Source organism: Phlebotomus papatasi, chromosome 1, assembly GCF_024763615.1.
Source record: "Phlebotomus papatasi isolate M1 chromosome 1, Ppap_2.1, whole genome shotgun sequence".
Taxonomy (NCBI): domain Eukaryota; kingdom Metazoa; phylum Arthropoda; class Insecta; order Diptera; family Psychodidae; genus Phlebotomus; species Phlebotomus papatasi.
Window position 1 is genome coordinate 71,423,606 of NC_077222.1, and position 19,373 is coordinate 71,442,978.

The 19,373-nt window shown below is 33.0% G+C and overlaps 1 protein-coding gene across 1 annotated transcript; it reads left to right on the forward strand.

Moving 5' to 3' along the window:
* Positions 1-22: 22 nt before the first annotated feature.
* Positions 23-15,948, forward strand: LOC129800360 (ceramide synthase). The gene is made up of 2 exons (XM_055844685.1): positions 23-896; positions 14,178-15,948. The coding sequence occupies exons 1-2, from the start codon at positions 649-651 to the stop codon at positions 15,118-15,120; spliced, it is 1,191 nt and encodes a 396-aa protein (XP_055700660.1). The 5' UTR covers positions 23-648; the 3' UTR covers positions 15,121-15,948.
* Positions 15,949-19,373: the final 3,425 nt, after the last annotated feature.

Below are 19,373 nucleotides of genomic sequence, written 5' to 3' on the forward strand. Positions count from 1 at the left end.
CAATGCAAATATGCCACTAGATGGCTCTGATAGCTGGAGCGGCCGCAGTGACCTAACCTCAAAAAAGTGAGAAGTTTTTTCTTGGATTTTTCTCTTCAAATTTTTTCATATTTTACGCGAATAATCTTAAAACTATTCAGTGCAGTGAGATATTTAAAAAGAAAATGTGGTTTTCTAAACTATCTGGTGTACTTCCTAAATCTCAAATGTAGCAAAAGTGGAAATTGGCAGAAAATCAATTGTTCGTCTCCACAACAACCAAATTGCAGTGTTTTATTGAACTTGTTGTGTCAATTGGGAGTTAAAAGGAAAAAAATAATTGCTGGTGATGTCTCATTTGACTTTCCGATAAGCTGGTGTTATCTAGAATCTCAGAGAGTCTGCCTGGGACTACTGACGGCTGTCTTCTCCAAAACACAAGCACTTCCAGTTGCATACATAGATGGTGTATGGGCGAGAGTTTTCGGTCACGCGTACTCAAATGCTTCAAATTTTCTGACACTTTCCACCAAAAATACAGTCACTGAAAATCCTCTTTACTACGTAAACGGACCAATTGACCAGGAAAGTGCCGATTGAGTGGCGTGCGAAGAGTTATTTAGTGACAAGGACACGGATATTCATTGTGCTGTGAACAAAGGGACAAAAATGAAACTTTTCATTTCACTGGCCTGTTCCATTGGCTCCATGGGCATAGCCTGGGGCAGTTTATTGTCCCTCAACATTTCTGACAGGATCTCACTTCAGCGTGGTGTCTTCCTCTCATCCCTGGGCTTCGTGTACTTTGTCTCCCTCACGGATTTCTTCAATCGATTCCTCCTGGAGACCACAAAAGGACTCGAATGGCGCAAAAAATATCACCTTATGGTGTCTGACGTGATGGACATCACAAACAAGTGAGTAATCCCACTGCCAGATGCATTGAAATCCATCGTCCCCGTTATAAATTAAATTAGCCGGGGAAACTTCCATCACTCTCACTGTGAATGTCGGGAGAGGAAAGTGTAGACAAGAAAAATTCTTACAAGTTACGCAATTCATTTTATAATAATACATGAGTGTAATAATGACCCAATTCCGTGCGCCTCTGTTAATTACGACACTCTCCACAGAAACGTGCAGTGTCTAATTGCGATGCTGGACTGGTGGCTCACATTTTAGAGACGTGCCAAACTTACGGAAAAGAAAGAGAATCTCTGTCGAAAAGTAACACAGGCATGCTAATTTTGCTCTCGCCCCCATCTTTTCCGGAAAACCATTATAGCCTTCTCCACCCTCTCTATTGAGGAAAAATTGTGAGAAAGCTAGCATAGCTTCTAGGAGTTGTGATTCTTCATTAATCACTGCAGATTTTTACAAAAAATAAATTAATTTTCATTATTAAGAAATCATTCTACTAACAGTATAATATAGGTGAACTGTACCAAATTTCGTTCAGCTTGCAATATCGGCCACGTGCTTTGTTTTCCAAAATTTTATAAGTTTTTACTTTATTTTTTATTCTCTATTGTACAATTCGAGAAACAAAAAAGTGTCGCCTCTACTTACGGAGTTGATGTGGAAAAGTGGTCCCGGTTAACCCTTTAAGAACGAGAGGGTATGCTCTGAACGAAACTCACTGAAATCAAGTTTCCTTTAATATTTTGGCCTAAATAAGCAATTCGTGGTTAGAAAAAAAATTTCCAGTACCTAGGAGTCTTGGAAAACTATGGGATATATATGTTCCAATCGTCCATAAAGGTACAAAAACACAATTTTCCGGGTGGTTAAATGACTCTTTTGCTTTATTATTTTTTTGAGATAAACGGAATAAACAATTTATTGAAAATATTATCGATTTTGAAAAAGACCATTAAAGTACAAGTTTAAAAATCAGGCGATGAAACGTTGAATTCCAAAGGAAAAAAATATATATATATATCGTATATACCTGTAATTTTTGGTCTCGGACAAATATGAGAAGACTGATACACTGATAAACACAAATTTTAGTATTTCCTAGATTGTAAAGAATCTTAGCTAAAACAAATAAAAATCCAATCACATTTTTTACATCATTTCATATTTTTATTGTAGTCCTCTAAACAGTTTCGAGTACTAGTAACACACAGATAAATTTCGCATTCCTCATAAATACAGCTGGTCCTATTTTCTTTTTTCTTTTAAGATTGCACAATGTGCATCTACGCCTTTCTTTAGTTTGTGGTCTCTTGCGGGAAATTGATAGCACTTCTAATGCTTTCAAATCTGTGCCTAGTCATGGTCGATGCAATGAAAGGAACGTGGAACGCCCATGTTAGGAGAAATGGATCAGTAGTCGCGAAAATGATTCCGTGACAAAGGGAATGCCCTTCCGTCTGGTGTATATTTACATCTGTTCCAGGATTAACGCAGAAAGATCTGAGAAGCAAATAGTTGCTAGAAAAATGCTCCAAGGTGTTAATTCTATACGTAGATTTATCCTGCTCAATTGATGTGAAATCTTTCGATCACCTCAGGCGTGGTTCAGTCTTCTTCTCATTCTTCATTGCATCAGCCACACTATTGCAAATCCTTCGGGTTTTCGTAGGAACCTCAGAAATGTTTTCAGCAACATTGAGTTCCACGTTTGTTGCCTTCCTCTTGATGCTCTTGCGAATTTCACACGCAGACGGACATTCCGCTGGAATCTAAGGTTGTTCCAGCGATAAATCATTCTGTACGAGGACTTCACATTCTACTTTATCACCGTCTTGTCCCAAAAATGTTATATCTTTCTCATATCGGACAATATTGTCCTCATCATCGCTGTTTTCCGGACATAAGATGTGGATTACTTCATGCTGGTTGATCGCAAAAATCTTTTTCCTCTGGGAAGTCATCTAAAAGATAAAAACATAAAAATTATAATGTTTACGTAGAACTCTTTCATAAATTATTGAAATATTATCTTTTCTAAACAATATTACACTGAGGAACTTGATATAATCACACAAGTTTTCACAAATAATTGAAGATTTTATGCACAAATAAGCAAAACAAAGAGATTCGGTGCTTTTTACCTCTATGGACGATTGGAACATATATGTCCCATGAAATTCAAGAAGCTTTCCTGAAAATACCAATTCATAATAATTTTCACTGTCAATAAATATATTATGTGCGATTATGGTAGTTTATAGATCCCAAAGGGTTTTGCTTAAAAAAAATTGTAAATATAAATAAATCTAAAATTCATTGACCAATTCGAGAACTTGAAAATTCCACATTTTCGAGCTTAAATATTTAATATATACCTAATAGCTAGAGATTTGCAAAAAATATACTAGATTCCTACATCCTTCTACTTTGTGATTATGTATAAATATTAGAAAAAAGTATCCGTAAATTGTCAGCAAAAATAATTTCTTCTATGGGACACCGGTGTTTCAATCGTCCTTAAAGGGTTAAAATCCCGAAAGTCAAAATCCCGAATTCTTAAAAGTGTCACAGCTACTCCCACGATTGCACCCGCGCTTTCTGGAGGCAAAGGGAAATCTTCTGTGCCTTAGGAAATTATTCTAAACATTTTCCTCCACATAATTTCATCCCTTTTAGGAGTTTGAACATTCGGGATTTTGGCGTTCGGGATTTTGGCTTTCGGCATTTTGGCTTGCGAGATTTTAGCTTTCGGGATTTTGGCTTTCGGAATTTTGACCGGGACCCAATATCTTTACTTTTTATTTATTATAGTAAGAATAATTTTAGAAAAAGTAGTAACAAGCAATTTCAAACTTAAGATTTATGTAGTTGTTTATAGTAAGGTGGGGTAACTAGATCGTTTTCCGAAGAGTGCTACTTAAACGCTTGTTTTTGGACTGATGAAATTCTTTTTTACTTCTTCTAAATCCATAGAATTATTCGCTGTTTCGAAATATACCAGAGATTTTTTTAAATTGAAAAGAGACGAAGAGCTAAAGAATTGAGTTCAAACTAAGGACTTCGAGGTGTCCTGATAAAAAGATTACCCAAGCGTATATGATAAAAAGCGTATCAGGTCTCAGGTCCAGTAAGGATATCTAGGGTAGTTGTGAACATTCCGATTTTGTTTTAATTAGATAAAAGATTTTAAAGAACGATAGATATCCACAGATAAATATTTACTCTATATATTACAAGGATGCTTGTCCGTTTTAGAAGTGATCAAGATAATTTAAGTACCGTAGATGCGGGTAACTTTGCCCTCTTGCTTTTTGTAAGTTATTTGTTTTTAATTCTGGCACTTAGGGATGGTCTTTTCCGATCCGATTTACCATGTCCGAATTTAAGTGCTAGAATTAAAAGGAAGATTATGAACAGCAGGGGATAGTTACCCGCATCTACGGTAGTGTATAAAATAGAAAATGTATATTAATTCATCAAAATGTATATCAGTTTCTTTTAAAAATGTTTTAGAGCAATATTAATGTGCCGTAGGTGTGTGTGACTTTGCCCCCCGTTGTTCGTAATAGGGGCTTCAGAAATAAGGTTTAGCCTTTAACCGTATGGCTTGACTTTTCTAATTTTTTTCTCCGGTAATATTTTTGGAAAAATATTCACGTAAGTTGGCATCAAGAACAAATGATTTACTAAATCTTGAAAAAACAATAAAATTGATTGTTATTTAGGTTTTTGAGATATCTGCAAACTTGGCTAAATCTTCAGTCTCAAACTTGTGTTAGGTTTTCTTTAATTCTAACAATTAAGGATGGTCTTCACCGATCGGATATAGTAAATTGGTTCGGTAAAGACCATCATCAATAGTCATATTTAAGACAGAAACCTGACTTATCTTCCAGCATCCGTGATAACTATGATGTATACTGTAGGGTAAAACACGAACTGTGCTGCATTTTTTCTAAAATTCATTTTGTTTTTAGAAAATCTTGCGAAATTCACACAGTTCAAAAGTATTACCAATACCAACTGCTCCAGTTTCTTCTAATTGATTTTTGTAACTTAAATAGTGTAAATACAGAAGATCAAATAAGGAAAGTTCATTGAGATTGCTTAATAAATACCGAAGATGCTGAAGATATAAGAAATCTTTAGAAAATATTTTTTTATGGGGGGAAGGGTGATCGAAGACTTGAAGTCGATATCATATATCATTTGGCTTCTCGGCTGGTATCAACCACCTGGATGTAAGTTTTCAAGCTTACAAGGAGAAGAGCTAATCGAATAAACTGTTTCATTTGTATCTTTAGGAATTTTATTTTTTACCAGAAACCTTAAAATTACTCTTATATCATTACAAGTGTATTTATAAAAAAGAGTTTAATTCTTTGCTTTTAGAGGAAACCGCACTTGTTAACAATTACTTGAGTTATAAAGAGTAGTCATCATTATTTTTTTTTAACATTTATAAGTTAATTTGTCTTCTCGTAAAACTAATGAGAGATCTTATAAAAATTTATAACAAAAATCAGTTCATTCACTGAGAGAAATCCGAAAAAGTCAAAATAACATTCCGGAAATGTTAATTTTACCCTGCAGTATTGATCCGAAAACGGTGTAAGTATTACCCTTTTTAGGTGTATTATGGGTTAAAGTTACCCTTCTTTCATGTTAATTTTACCCTTAAAAGGTATAAAATTAACATTAAAAAATGTTGATATATTTTTACACCTAAAAAGTGTTAAAGTTATGACGAAAAAAAGTTAATCGCAGCCTCTTTTTTCTCAGTGTTAATACTGACAGAAAATTAAATATTCTTAAATTATTTAACTTTACATATCTGGACCTCATTTAATTATTTAAAAAGATATCTTTGATATATTGGAGATTTCAATAAGATCTACATTTTGGTCATAAAAATATAATTTATTTTTCAATCTATTTTTTAAACTTTTATTGTTAACGTTTATATCTAAAAAATTGGATTGAAAAATTGATGAAAAACTCATATTTGTTTTTTTTTTCAACATTCAATATCATTAAAATTCATTAAAGTTATAGAGTAATGGTCCTGCCAGAGGATCGAATTATGTATATCAATCAGGCGTTCAATAAACCTGCAGTCCAATATTATCCTGATACTTGCTTTTATTTGTAACTCAACCCTAAAAAACTAATCTTGCGTGCAATTTCAGTAGAGTTCTATTGATAATCTTATCTATAAGGCGAATCTGGATCAGTAGTAAACAATAGAATGAGTAATGATTTTTATTTTTACTTGGACTATTTCGACCATTTTTCAGTGGACAAGGATCCTTTTTGTATTATTTATTTTTCTTTTAGTAAAAGATAAATAAATAATGTTCAAAACAACTTCACTTTCATCAAAGTTTTTAAAATGGTTACGATCAATCCGATAAAACTATTGATTTTTTTCAAATATCTTAAACGAATCACAAAATCTGTGAACGCATGAAAATGTGCAATTGCTAAAAACAAAGGTCAACACTTTAATCACGCTCTGGAACGCACCAAATCCGTCCTGTGGACTTTCAGTTGGCTCAAGAATCGATACATTATACGTTTTTATAGTTAAATTCACATTTGGACTCAAATAGTCGCTACAAACATTGAATTCGTGATTTTATTCTCACCATTTTTTACCTGCTGTGTAACCCCATGTGAATTACTGTAGTTTGTACAAAATTAAAGTAATCTGACTGCTCACAATTGAGAGGATATACCGGCTTATCTAGTTCCCACCTTTGGAATTTCTTGTACCTCTGAGACATTGGCCCAAAAAAAAGTGTTTTGCAACATTAATCAACATTTTGCTCGTGTTTGGTGCTCTTTGATCTCCAAACGCTATCGGATGGAGACTTTTAATTTTGTTGACACAGTGAGAAGCTGACCAAAAGATAGGCAGTATCAGCTGGTGTGCGTCGGAGAACTAGGAAATATTGTCATTGATAAGGGGTCTGAACTTTTCAATATATTTGAATATTGCCCTTTCGTACAGTAACAATATTGTTTGTGTTATAACATTCTTTTGCGTAGGAAAATATTAATAATTGGGTTATTTTATTTTGATAATCATTTACGAAGAGACTTTTGTTGATCGTACATGTGCTGAAATTTGTTCAATGTCAATGAAAAAACGTGGAAGTACTCAACAAGTCGATAAAATTAAATATGACTGTGGTCTATTTATACTGTATTATCATTTCAATCGAGAAAAAACAGCAGATAGGGGTAAAACAATTTTTGTAATATTTTGATATAGAAGTAATGATTATTACTTCAATCATTGTCTTTGATCCAAAGACAATGTTGAATTCTAATATGATAAAAAGAAATGTAGCATAGTGTTAGAAAATAATGAGTTTATTTTAAAATAAGTATCCGGTATTAAAGACCGATCCAAAGTTAGGCTTAGGTAATTTCTTTTTTTTTTTGAATAAATATCTCAAAATCGAAAAACGCTGGCGTCTTATCAAAGTGTTAAAAGTTATTTTAATACCATTGGAGGTGAATAGTTGGTATTGTACATAAAATATTTAGAAGCTTTAGAAGACTTTTAGAGAGTTTTATTTTCGTTTCGTGGTGTTTTCAAAGTGGATTAAATTATTTAATAAATACTGAAGTTAAATTTAGGCCAATTGTATTCAAATAATTAATTTTTTTTTAACTAATTTGACTTTAAATGTGTCGAAGCACGAAGCTAACATGAGCTACATTTTACTCCTAGAATCAACCGAGAGAGCAGTGTTATAATCCCTCGATGTTTCAATCCCGAAAGATTTCAACCTTCCTTCCCTCGGGGAAGGGGAGAGTACTTTTCGCAAGAAGCGTTGTGCTCTGGGACTTGAAAAGTGGATAATTTGGTTATCCTAGGGCCCAGGGGCGTACAGGGTAGCAGTATAATTTCAAAACTGTTTTATTTTTCTATTAATTAATCATCTATAACTTTAACACACCCGACCCAATGAGCCTCCAATAGATTCTCAACTATGGCGGAACTCTGTTTCTGAAAGGTCTGCAAAATATTCATTTTTGGCTATTATAGCTTCTCAATTCGATTTAAACCATTCATCAACGGAGAATTTTCTTAAAGTTTCTGCACAGATAGAAGTCCCTGGAGGTCAAATCCAACAAATACAGCGAATGATCAATGAATTCATAATTCGAATTTTTGAATTTGGACATCATATTGTCCAAACGACTATATGAGGAAGTTCGTTTTAGTGTAAATGTTTTTTTACACTGAAATTTTGGTTCTTATGATTTTTTTGGTTTAATTAATTCAAATGTTCACAACAATATTCAAAAATAATTGTTGTACTTTAAAATGAAATTAAAACCAAACCTCTTTTAACAGATTGAAAAATCTGAACTGCTTTAGGGTGGATTGTGGAAGGGGAGACACTTAAGAAAAAGTTCAATTTCAAATGCATTTTTAAGCCGAATAAATATTTATTATTTTCATTTAATTAATATCATGAAATTTCTTGTGAAATATTCTAACAGAATCTTAACAATTTTTATTAGAATTTTCAATCAATTAATTAGAATATTCCATCAAATTAAAAAATAACACATTTTGAAAAGATGGACAAAATTTTGGAAAGCGGGACAAAATTTTTGGAAAGTTGGACAAAAACTTTTGCAAAGTTGGACATAGTGATATTAATGACAAAATATCATACGAAATATGTAGAAAATCAAATGTTGAGGGTTTTCTGTGTATACTTGTACATTGGATGGTTATGCTAATCCCTCCTTTATGTCCGGGTAACAGTTGAGGAACGCTAATTATCAAGAACTTCCTGGACGTCCAACCAAAAAGAGCTTCTATTTCTGTATATATATAATTCTGTAAATTTCACAGACGCCTCGCGCTGTCCAGCAGTTATATGTAGTTTTAAAGCGGATGCAATTTTTAGCATATTTCAATTCCCCATCCGCCCAAGTCCTTTTCCACTTGTTTTGGGAGTTCTGTAGAGACTCCTATTTGTCTTTCTTCAGGTGTTTTTGCGATATTTACTATCCATTCTGTCAGAAAAAGTGGTCTTTGGAATCTGGAAATCTTTGCAGTCTTTTCCAGGAGATTTTCTCCTTATAAGCTGCTAACTGCTGTTGCAACTATTTCTCCGGATACGTGGATCTTGTCGTTTTTGTTTACATGATTTCACTGCACAAAACAACCAAATTCATTTACAAAATCAACTTGTCCAAGCTTTCATAAAACTTGTTTTGAAAGCAATGCGAAATTAAATCACTTTTCTATCCTTTTTAAATGTAATATTTCACAAATATTTTTTATTCACCTTTTAAATGGATGTATGTCCTTCATGTATGTCCTTCAATTATGCCGAAAAATCAAACAAAACACTGACATTTTCCTAGCAACTTCCATGAGAAACAGAGAGAATGACAATTACCGTGTCAAGATTATGAATATCACGCATGCAATACATTTTTTTTAAATTCTTCTTACAAGTCACCCTTTGATTGTTTTATAACGATTTTTGCAATTTTAACTTCTAAAATAATCATAAAATTAGGTTTAAGAATTTTTTTTATCGAAAATTGAAATATTTAATTGATTTATTATCGAGTTTTTAAAGAGGTGTCTCACATTTCACACTGTTTTGTCCAACTTTCCAAACTGTCTCGCTTTAGGCAAATTACCCTATTTGCTTTCGGATCGAATATCCAACTTCAACTTTCACTAAAAATGTTTCTTGTTGATTTTTTAACGTGCGCGGTACGACTTTGTAACCAGATTTTTCATAAATAACTTTTTTTGTAAAATGTATGATAAGCTAGAATGAATACCTGTTCGATAAGGTAAAGTATTTGGGAATTTCGTCAAAATATTGACATTTATTTAATGTATGTAATAAAATGCAAGTAATATGATGTTTTTTCATTAAACAACTTTTTTCTATAAGGCTAAATGTTTAAATTTCGTATCTCAAATGACACAGAATAGGTCCTAACACGGGTTTAAAGTGCCGATAGTTGTTCCTTCAACCCTATTAAATTGGTTTGAGATGTTTATAAGTATGGATAATTTTAGACATAATCACATTTAGGTACCGTATTTCATCAGTTATAAGATGAAATATCCAGGAGCAAGATGTCCCACCTGCATTTCATAAAGAAAAACAATGTCCCAAATACATTTCGCTATAGGTTTGGGACGAAAACACTGTTACCCTTGCCGACAATAGGGTCATATATGACCCGGAAAATTCTACACGCTTTTCTGGAAAATTGAGAGTAGTTTATTATATCAAAATACGCAATATACAATCTTTGGATATTCTATTTTGTGCTTCTAAAGAACTTTTTGATGAAAAAAATAAATTAATATAAAAAATTTTGTAAAAGAAAAGTCATTTCACAAAATTCGAAATTCGTGATTTTTTATCTCAATTATTTTCTTTTTCTGAACATCTGGAGTCTTGAGAAAATTAGCCAAGAATCTTACATCCTTCTATTATGATGTCGTGCACAAACAAATAGATTTCAATTAATGTAAATAGTCAAAACAATTTTTTCCCCGGGTCATATATGACCCTAATGACGTAAAAGAGTTATTAGCTGAGTTTTTTTTTAAATTGATCATTGCACTAAGTTCCATTTTGAAAAAAATGCACACTCATCTCAAATTCAATTGACTTGCAAAATAAGGAAGAAGCATCAGATGGAAAAAAACTTGGCATAAGTTTATAGGGGAGGGCTTTCAGGCTTAGCATATACTTTGGCTTCATATATTTATTTTTTTTTATATTGCTTTAATGAATCTGAAGTATCCTGAAAAAAAATTAGAAGAGATTCATTAAGGTAATGTGGAAAAATATGAAGTATTCTGAGCTTAAAGTGTGTGTGAAGCTTGAAAGCCTTCCCCTAGAATTGAATAATTGACTATTCAGACAATGTAAGCTTAAAAAACACTATTTTATAAAAACAAGATTGCAATATTTAATTTTAATTTCAATTAAGTTTGTATAGGGGCAGGTTTTGAAGGTTCGTATTGAAAAAGAAGTCCAAGATTTGAGAGTTTTTACTGAATGCCACACACACCGAATCAATTATATCATTACATCAAAAAAATCTCTTACTTATTGGGTTTATAATTTTGCCTCACAAAATTCCTGGAAGTCCTTGGATTTTCCTCCACAGGAAAATGAAAATGTAGCGGCATTTTTTACGAAGGTGCCCTAGTTAACCCAGCTTCGTACCACTTTTTCCCACCTCTGTAGGCCTCATTTTCCCCGAAAACATTACACCGGACACAAAAATTTGGGCATCACTACTTAGATGGAACTTTCATCTACTTGTTTTCACCATTTGTAGGAGATATCATGCATTAAAGATCAATTTTAATGTATTTTTCTAACACATGTTTTTTGACACACGGAATACAATTTTTTCCCTGCATTCTGGCAGTCAGTTAACTCTTTCCGGACCACAACATATCCAGCGAACGAATTTCAGTCAAACTCACTTTATTGTAAGTCTTAGTGGTCAAATATGATACTTTTGTAGAGAAAGAATTTTCTCCGCCTCTGGGAAATTGGAAAACTCATGGGAACTCTCGTCCCCTACAGAACGCAAAAGATAGAAACTTGAACAAACTTCAATTTTCCAAAAGCCAATAATATCAATTTTGTGAATTATTTTTGCATGTCAAATGACTCCTTTACAATGTTGATCACTAAAACAAGAAGAATTATTGACCAGTATCTTGTGGGATGTCCAGGAAGTGCTGAAAAGGACACCCAGCTCCTGCTTGCCAACAGATTCCTCAAAATATTTCACAGAATAGCACTTTAACACACATTTCTCTCAACAGGATGTTATTGCAGACACATTAAGCTTTCTCAAGAGCCAAAAAAACACTTCCTGGACAATCAGAATTCACTAAAATCTGGAAGAATAGGAAAAACTTCCCCGAAAGCAATCTCTTTCGCTGCCAAATGTCAAAATTATCGGCCATATTGACAAAAATTTCGCTCCCGCTTGAATTTTCTTACAAGGTTGGTGTCAAAAAGCAAATGGCGGGCACTGGCGGGATAACCTTACATTTGACCTCAAGATTTTTGGGGACGAGAGTACCCATCAACTTTGAACAAGTTTTTTGAAAATTTATGAAAAAATTGTTTTTCGAATTTATGTAATCTGTAATTGTTAGTTATCATACTTATTGGCCCCGAGAGGTTTTTCCTTATTCGGGTCTAGAAATATGAAAAAAGTCACAATATGTGCAAGGAAGCAGAAAATCGAAAATTCACGATTTTTGACCAAGAATATCTTAGCTCAGGAGTTAATTGGGATGCTGCAAAAAATATCCTAGATTTGGACATCCTTATAGTTTGTAATCATCCACAAGAATCGGAATTTTATCGATTCTAAATAGTCTAAAAAAATTATTTTTTCCATGGGTACCCAGAGTCCCAAAGGAGACGAAAGAGTTAAGATCTTGATTAGGTATGATTCTCTCATAATCACACCTAATGTAATCCTCAGATTTTCTCTAACACCTCCAACGGGTCTTAAAGAACATATGTCGGACGTAACTGATTTCAAAAATGGCCAGCCACCAATTTTAAGTGAAATGTGGGATGTTCCACTTTAAACAAGGAAAATTGAATGAGAAATACTCAAAATACATCGAAGTGGCAATTGAATAATCACATCTACCATAAGCAATCTAGTTTCATCACTGCACAAATCAGAAAGTAATAATCACACCTATTGTAATCCTTGTTTTTTCTCTAAAATATTGAATCTGTCTTACAGAACATTTTTTGAACATCAGTGATTCTTAGAATTACCAGTGATTAATTTATAGTAAAATGTGAATAATTCCGCTTGAAAACAAAGCAAATTGGATGAAAAATTCTCAAAACGCACCGCATGGGCAATGAAAGAATCTCACCTACCATAAGCAGATTCAGACTTAATGATTAATTTGACAGAAGTGAAATAAAAATCTGATGAAGTCTCATTTTGATGGGGAAATGCATGTTTTTCTTCGAGATTTTAGTGAAAATTGTTTAATATCCCAAATTTTTTTTTGTGAATTTATTCAGTGGAATCTCTGATGAGTCAAATATCCCGAGCGGCATTCACAGTGTGACCCAAAACAGTGAGGAATTCTCAAATTCGGTGGTCAGTAATTTTGACAGATGATTTTACGAAGCTGTAAAATTCAATTTTCCTGAGCTGCAAGGGTGGTAATTTTTATGAATTTTCCTTCACCCACAAAAACGACCCCCTTAAAGCAAAATATTTTCACGGTAAATATAAATTCTAATAAACCCTCTATAACTTGGAATAGTTGGTTTTTCGAAAAGACACTTGAAGTGAGAAAAAATGCATAAAATATTACACATCAGAATTATGATTTTAGGCAGGGTTGTGACATTAGCTCTGAAAAATGCGACTGGTTTTAGTGTAAATTTTTCCCTGTTTTCGTAAACATTTCACGAGATATCTTCAAAACTACGTAGGTTGCCCATTTGGGGTTTTCGGTTGCCTATTCAATATTAAATTGGCTTTTATTTTGCATTTATATTTTTTCCTAATTCATTTTACACTGACAGAAAACAGCTAATAACCCAAAAGTTTTTTCGGCGCGCTAGAAACATATGGGAGACATAGGAAATGTCATGCCCCTGATTTTAGGCCCATTTTTCATTTTTTGCCTTTTGAACCCAGGAAAAAAGGTCTAGGCTTCCAAGTTTGTCAGGAAATGTGAGATGTAGGACTAACTTTTAGATTATATGTCCATGGATGAAATTCATTTAGTAACTTGGAAATAAATCAACTTTTACGTAGCTGCAACATTACGAAGGTGCAAAACCTTCCCCTACAAGTCATTATAAAATCTTGCAATCTTATCACTAACTTCCTCTATCCACAGTGCAAATAATTTAGATTTAGACGATTTTAGATAGCAAATATTAATTAGTCATAGAAAGCACCGATATGAGCTGTCTAGCTAATATTCTCTCTGGTCACTCTTTGTTAAAGGATCATAGAATTAAGTAAAATAAATGAATTATATAAATTTTGTAGGAGAGTGTTGTAAAATAAATAAAAGTGCTAAGAGAGCGAAAGAGATTGGGAAAATAAAACTCCTAAGCTGTAAAACGCTTCGATGATTTTTAGAGAAGAGAGAGGAAGCAAAACAAAAAAAAAAGAGTGAAATCAATTTTCACATTGCAACTTTATTTGTGTTCTTATTCCACTAATGAATGTCTTTTCAGACTCGTGTCTGCTGTCCAGGCGAGTTTATCCTGCCTGGCGGGTTTCCTGGTGTGCAAATCCTCCTGCAATCGATCATTCCTGCATGCATCGCATTTTGCTTCGGAGGCGTATGCGTGGTTTGGAGCTGCGTACTTCTTCTACGATCTATGGAGTATGTACAAGGTACACATTCATAAGGTGTTGGATAAGTTGAAGATTGTGAAGGATCAGACGAGAATAGGAGTTAATAATGGCAATGGCCATCAGGTGTGTGATAAAAATGGGGGTAATGGGGTGTGTGGGGATGAAGGTGGGTATCGTAGGAAGGAGATTCAGGATGACTATGGCAATGAGATATCATTGGAGACAAAACCATCATTCCTGCGATATATCTCCAGGCAGCCATTGATGGTGGGTCATCATATCTTTATTGGGTCTTTTGGACTGTGTGTCATTGCTTATTTGAGGGGAGGACTGGGTGATTGCATCTTCAGTTTCATCTTTATGATGGAGGCATCGACACCTTTTGTGTCCCTTAGGAGCATTCTCAGTACGCTGGGAATGAAATCTAGCAATTGGTACATGATGAATGGGATTTTGATGCTTGTGACATTCTTCATTTTTCGCATCCTTATGCTCCCATTCGTCTTCTATTGGTACAGTCTCACAGTGAATTTGCCCTTTATCAGGGCCATTGCTTCACTACCGCGTGGCTGCAAAATCAGTATTTGTATTCTATTCTTGCCACAAATCTACTGGTTCTATCTCATTGTCCGTGGAGCTCTTAAAGTATTCTTCCCGAGGGTGTCATCCACTAAAGGCACAATCAGTCAGCCAAATTCCAACAAACCCACAAAAAATGTGATCTCAGCTGATGGGGAAGGTGATCAGGGCACTGAGAAAAAGTCTGATCACTTCTTTGCCATGGACAATGGCAAAGAAAAATCCCTAACACTTATGTAAGAAGAAATTTTTTGAACCATTTTTCTCTGATTTTTCTTCTCTCGAGTTCACTCGAAAGTTGAAGTATTTTCTATATAGGGATTTATTCTTATTAAAAAAAAATATAGGAAGATACCAAAATTCATACTAATAAAATGTATAAATAAAAAAAATTAGGTGTGCAAGAACTACAGTGAAGGATCTATTAAAAAAAAAAAAACAAATTGAAAAATCAGCAAATTTCAGAAATATTTATGTGGTATAGTAAGAATTTAAGATTTTTTTTTAAATATTATTTGTGGCTGATATAACTTTATTGAGAATATATATATTTGTAATAGTCGTCACGGAACTAGTCACACTGTAATAACTGTAAGTATAAGTAATGCGAGAGACGAAGAAAAAAATGTTAAAAAATGAAATTTCTCCCCTCCGATTTCAATATATCTCAGTGTCTCAGAACAAAAAACCTTATCTACAGTAAAATAACAACAAGAAACAAAAAGGAAACATACCATCCTCTTTCGGTAATTGACCATTCTTTTTTATCATCCCTCCACTGGCCTCTTTGATAAAATATAAAACTGAAGAATTTATCGAGACATTCCAATATTTCGAGATTACACTGAAAATCTTTTTTTTACATTGTAAAAAAAACAACAGCAAAAAGTCCTATACATAAAATCAACTATCGACATTGTCTATGTGCATAACGAATTTGTTAAATGTGCTTTATGTCAAAAGTATAACCAATTTACATTTTTTGTGCAGATATAACTTGATGGTGAGAATGATATAACAAAAAAATAGGAAAAGATAAAATATACAATTTGATATTTGCTTACACAACATATTTTTATATGATTATTGAATGTAGGATCTTTTTTTTTTCTTCTCAAAAAAAATCAATAAGAGTTAATGCAAGATAAAAAAAAAATGAAGGGAAAGTGTTGCAGAATAGTTGCAGAGTTGTGCCTTTTTAGAAAATTTTCCTCCATCACCAGTTATCCCATTTTTGGTATTAACTTTAGAATTGCATTATCGCAAAAATGTTAAATATTTCAGGTATTAGTTTTCTTATAATAAATTAATTGAACTCTATGGAAATTACAGTGGTTTGCAGAACTTTAATATCAATTAATCAAATTCTCCCTACAATTCTAAGGTAAATCTAAGGCGGTCTTCAGTCTTGAGGTTTACCCCTGTTCCTATAAATTGAATTTTCTACGATTTACTTAGAAATTACAGCAGTTAAGTCTTGAAGCAGTTAAGACTTGAGGTTTAGCTCAGTTCTCCAAGGCTTCAAAACCGTAAAAAAAAACAACGAATGTTATTAGGTTTTCCGAGTCTAATAAATGATTTCGACCGCTCCGAATAAGAAACTAATAACTCGCAGTAGGTAAATTTTACAGGAGAGCGATTTGAAGCTGAGATTTTACATGCAGAGTATAGAATTTTTTTTAACCCTTTAAGGACGATTGGGTCACCTATGACACATAGAGAAATTTTTTTTGACTACCCAAAGTTCTTTCTTTCTAATGTTTGTACATAATCGTAAAGTAGAAGGTTATAGGAATCTAGGATATTTTTTGCAAAACTCCAACTATTTGCTAGGGGAAAGTGGTCTGCCTTTCAACGAAAAATGATGTTCAAAATTTGAGATTTTTTTCAGAGTAAACTACAACATGAGTTTTACTTTGCACTACACCAAAAAATTCTCTTATTCATTAAGATTCTATGCTTACCCCATTCAGGACTCGCAAGTCCTCAGTTTTTCCTGGTGAGGAACTTGAAAATGTGATGTCGATATATTCAAAGGCAGAATGCATGGTCTGCCTTTGAATGTGGTTGAGGCAGCCTTTGAATCTTAATTTTTCACTGAGAATATAAGGGCTGTAATATTAAACGGCCCATAATTAATTAGCATGAACCCTAATGCACTCAATAAAATCACCACTGTAGTCAAAAGTCATTATACAACAACATTTTTTACATTTTTCTGAAGCACTGTTTTTCACTTGAAAATTTATAAGAAAGCGCCATTGAAGTTGACAATTGTCAGTTTGAAACATCTCGGCCGGAGCAAGATAGCATTTCATAAGTATTTGTGTGACATTCGTCAGACCAAAGTAGGAGTTCTATTCTGATCCCGGACAGGAAGCTGGCAGCTGTTTCAATGTATGGAAAGAGAGGATTCAAAGGCACACAATATTAAGATTCAAAGGCTGCCGCAGAGCAATATTTGCAAACTTTTATCACCTACAAAATTTGTCTCATCTTAATCAAAATGTATTTGGAGAAATACCATCCAAGAATAACCTTCTATGACTCACAATACAAGATTTGTTCGAAAAATTATTTTGATTATGAAAAAACACATGAATTGTGGAACATCAAAATTACAGTTTAGAGCTCAGTTTCGTTTTTTTGCCCTAGCACCTAGAAAATAAGAGCTAGGGTCTGTATTTTTTGATGACTTGTGAGGATTATGAATAGCTATCCAATAGTTAATAGAAAAGAAATTATGCTTTAAAGAAAAATGAAAAAAATACAATATTCAAAGGCTGCCGCTTTCAAAGGCAGACCACTTTTCCCTATTATTATTATTTTATAAATTTTCTTTAATTATTTTTGATATTTTTTTTATATTATATATATAATATTTTTCATTACAGTAAAAATTATAGTTGATTGGTATCGTCAGAAAAATTACTTCAATTTTTAAGCTATTTTTGTGCCTATTGTTCATAGAAGCAAAAAAATGTACCGAATAAGATTATGTTGGATTGTCCAAGGCTAGATGTAAGACATTTAATTAATTTTGTTTATTAGTTTCTTTTTTATTATTGATTTTCGATCAGAAAAAAATAGTCTCGTCCTTAAAGGGTTAAAATTCCTAGAACTTTAGGAATGATTAACTTTCCGGTGTAACATTCACAGGGAAGGTAGTGGGTGTCAAGGAGTACCCAAAAGGCGAAAAAAAAAACGAATTTTGCAAAAAATCGACTTATTCGACTTATATTCTGACAAGTCGATTTTCTCTTAATCCATTTCTTAATTATATTTTTCAAAAAATCTTGACTGATAGGAAATAGAAAATTAAAGCAGTAAAGCCATATGACCAAGCCTTGGGTCTATAGCCCGTATAAAAGGCTGAACACTTTCAGTTAAGCCATTTTCGAGATATAAATTGTCAAGATTTTAAATTTTCGAAGGATATCATTAATTTGCCAAGGACTGAAAGTCCTTTTTGACTTGGGTCTCGATCATTTTTAAATCATATACCAACACCTACAAACCCTACAAAATTGGCCTAGTTTCATCTCTGACGAAAGGTTGGATCTGCTCGAAGGGGGAAGTGGGGCACCTTTGAAATTAGGATTTTTCACATATTTTTTTTAAATAAAATTGAGCCTCATAGTGATATAATTTAACTGCACAAACAGATTAAGAAACTAAATTATATCACGATAAGGCTCAATTTTATTTAAAAATAGGTAAAAAATTCCAATTTCAAAAATTCCCCACATTCAAAGGTGCTCCACTTCCCTCTACATATTTAGGTCTATTGTCTTTTAGTGGGATCATTTCAGGTTTTATCCTAAAAGACTATTTGATTGCCTGCAAGAAATTTGGCTATTTTTGTGGGTTAAACTTATCTTTTTTATCACGAAATTAGTAAAAATCTTTCAATTCAGGAGATTCAAAATTCATAAAACCTCAGCAACAATTAATGAGCAGATTTTATCTTAAAAATTTTAATGTTAAATTTAATTGAACAATAATCTGAACAATCAAAAATATGGACAAAACAAAAATACGAACAATGAACGAAAATTACGGAGCAAGCGAACAGAAGTCTGTTCAATCACTTTCATAATGAACAAAAAATTCCTGAATTAAATCCTTTTTTTTCTCACATTTCTTTTTAAACGGAGAGAGCACTAAATATTAGGTGAAATTCTTAGTATATATTCGTCAGTTAATTCAGCATTTGTCGTAACTTCATTTTTGCTATTTTGAGATTTATATATACATATTTAGAATCGGCGTAATTTTCTTTATTAAACGCACTTGAGAAAAAGAAACTTTTATAAGCCCAATAAAAATTATTTTAAACAAAAATTGTCGTAAGTGCCCTTAATTAACAAAAATTTATCAGAATTTGTCGTAACTTCCATTTTTAGGGAAGTTACGACAAATTTCCATACAAAATTTTCACTAATCAGCATTTGCCGTAACTTCTTTTGTTCGTTTGCGTGGCTTGTAATTTG

Coding starts and splice junctions, on each gene's coding strand:
- LOC129800360 (XM_055844685.1), top strand. CDS start 649: ATGAAACTTTTCATTTCACTGGCCTGTTCCATTGGCTCCATGGGCATA. Junction 897..14,177: donor GTGATGGACATCACAAACAA/GTGAGTAATCCC, acceptor ATGTCTTTTCAG/ACTCGTGTCTGCTGTCCAGG.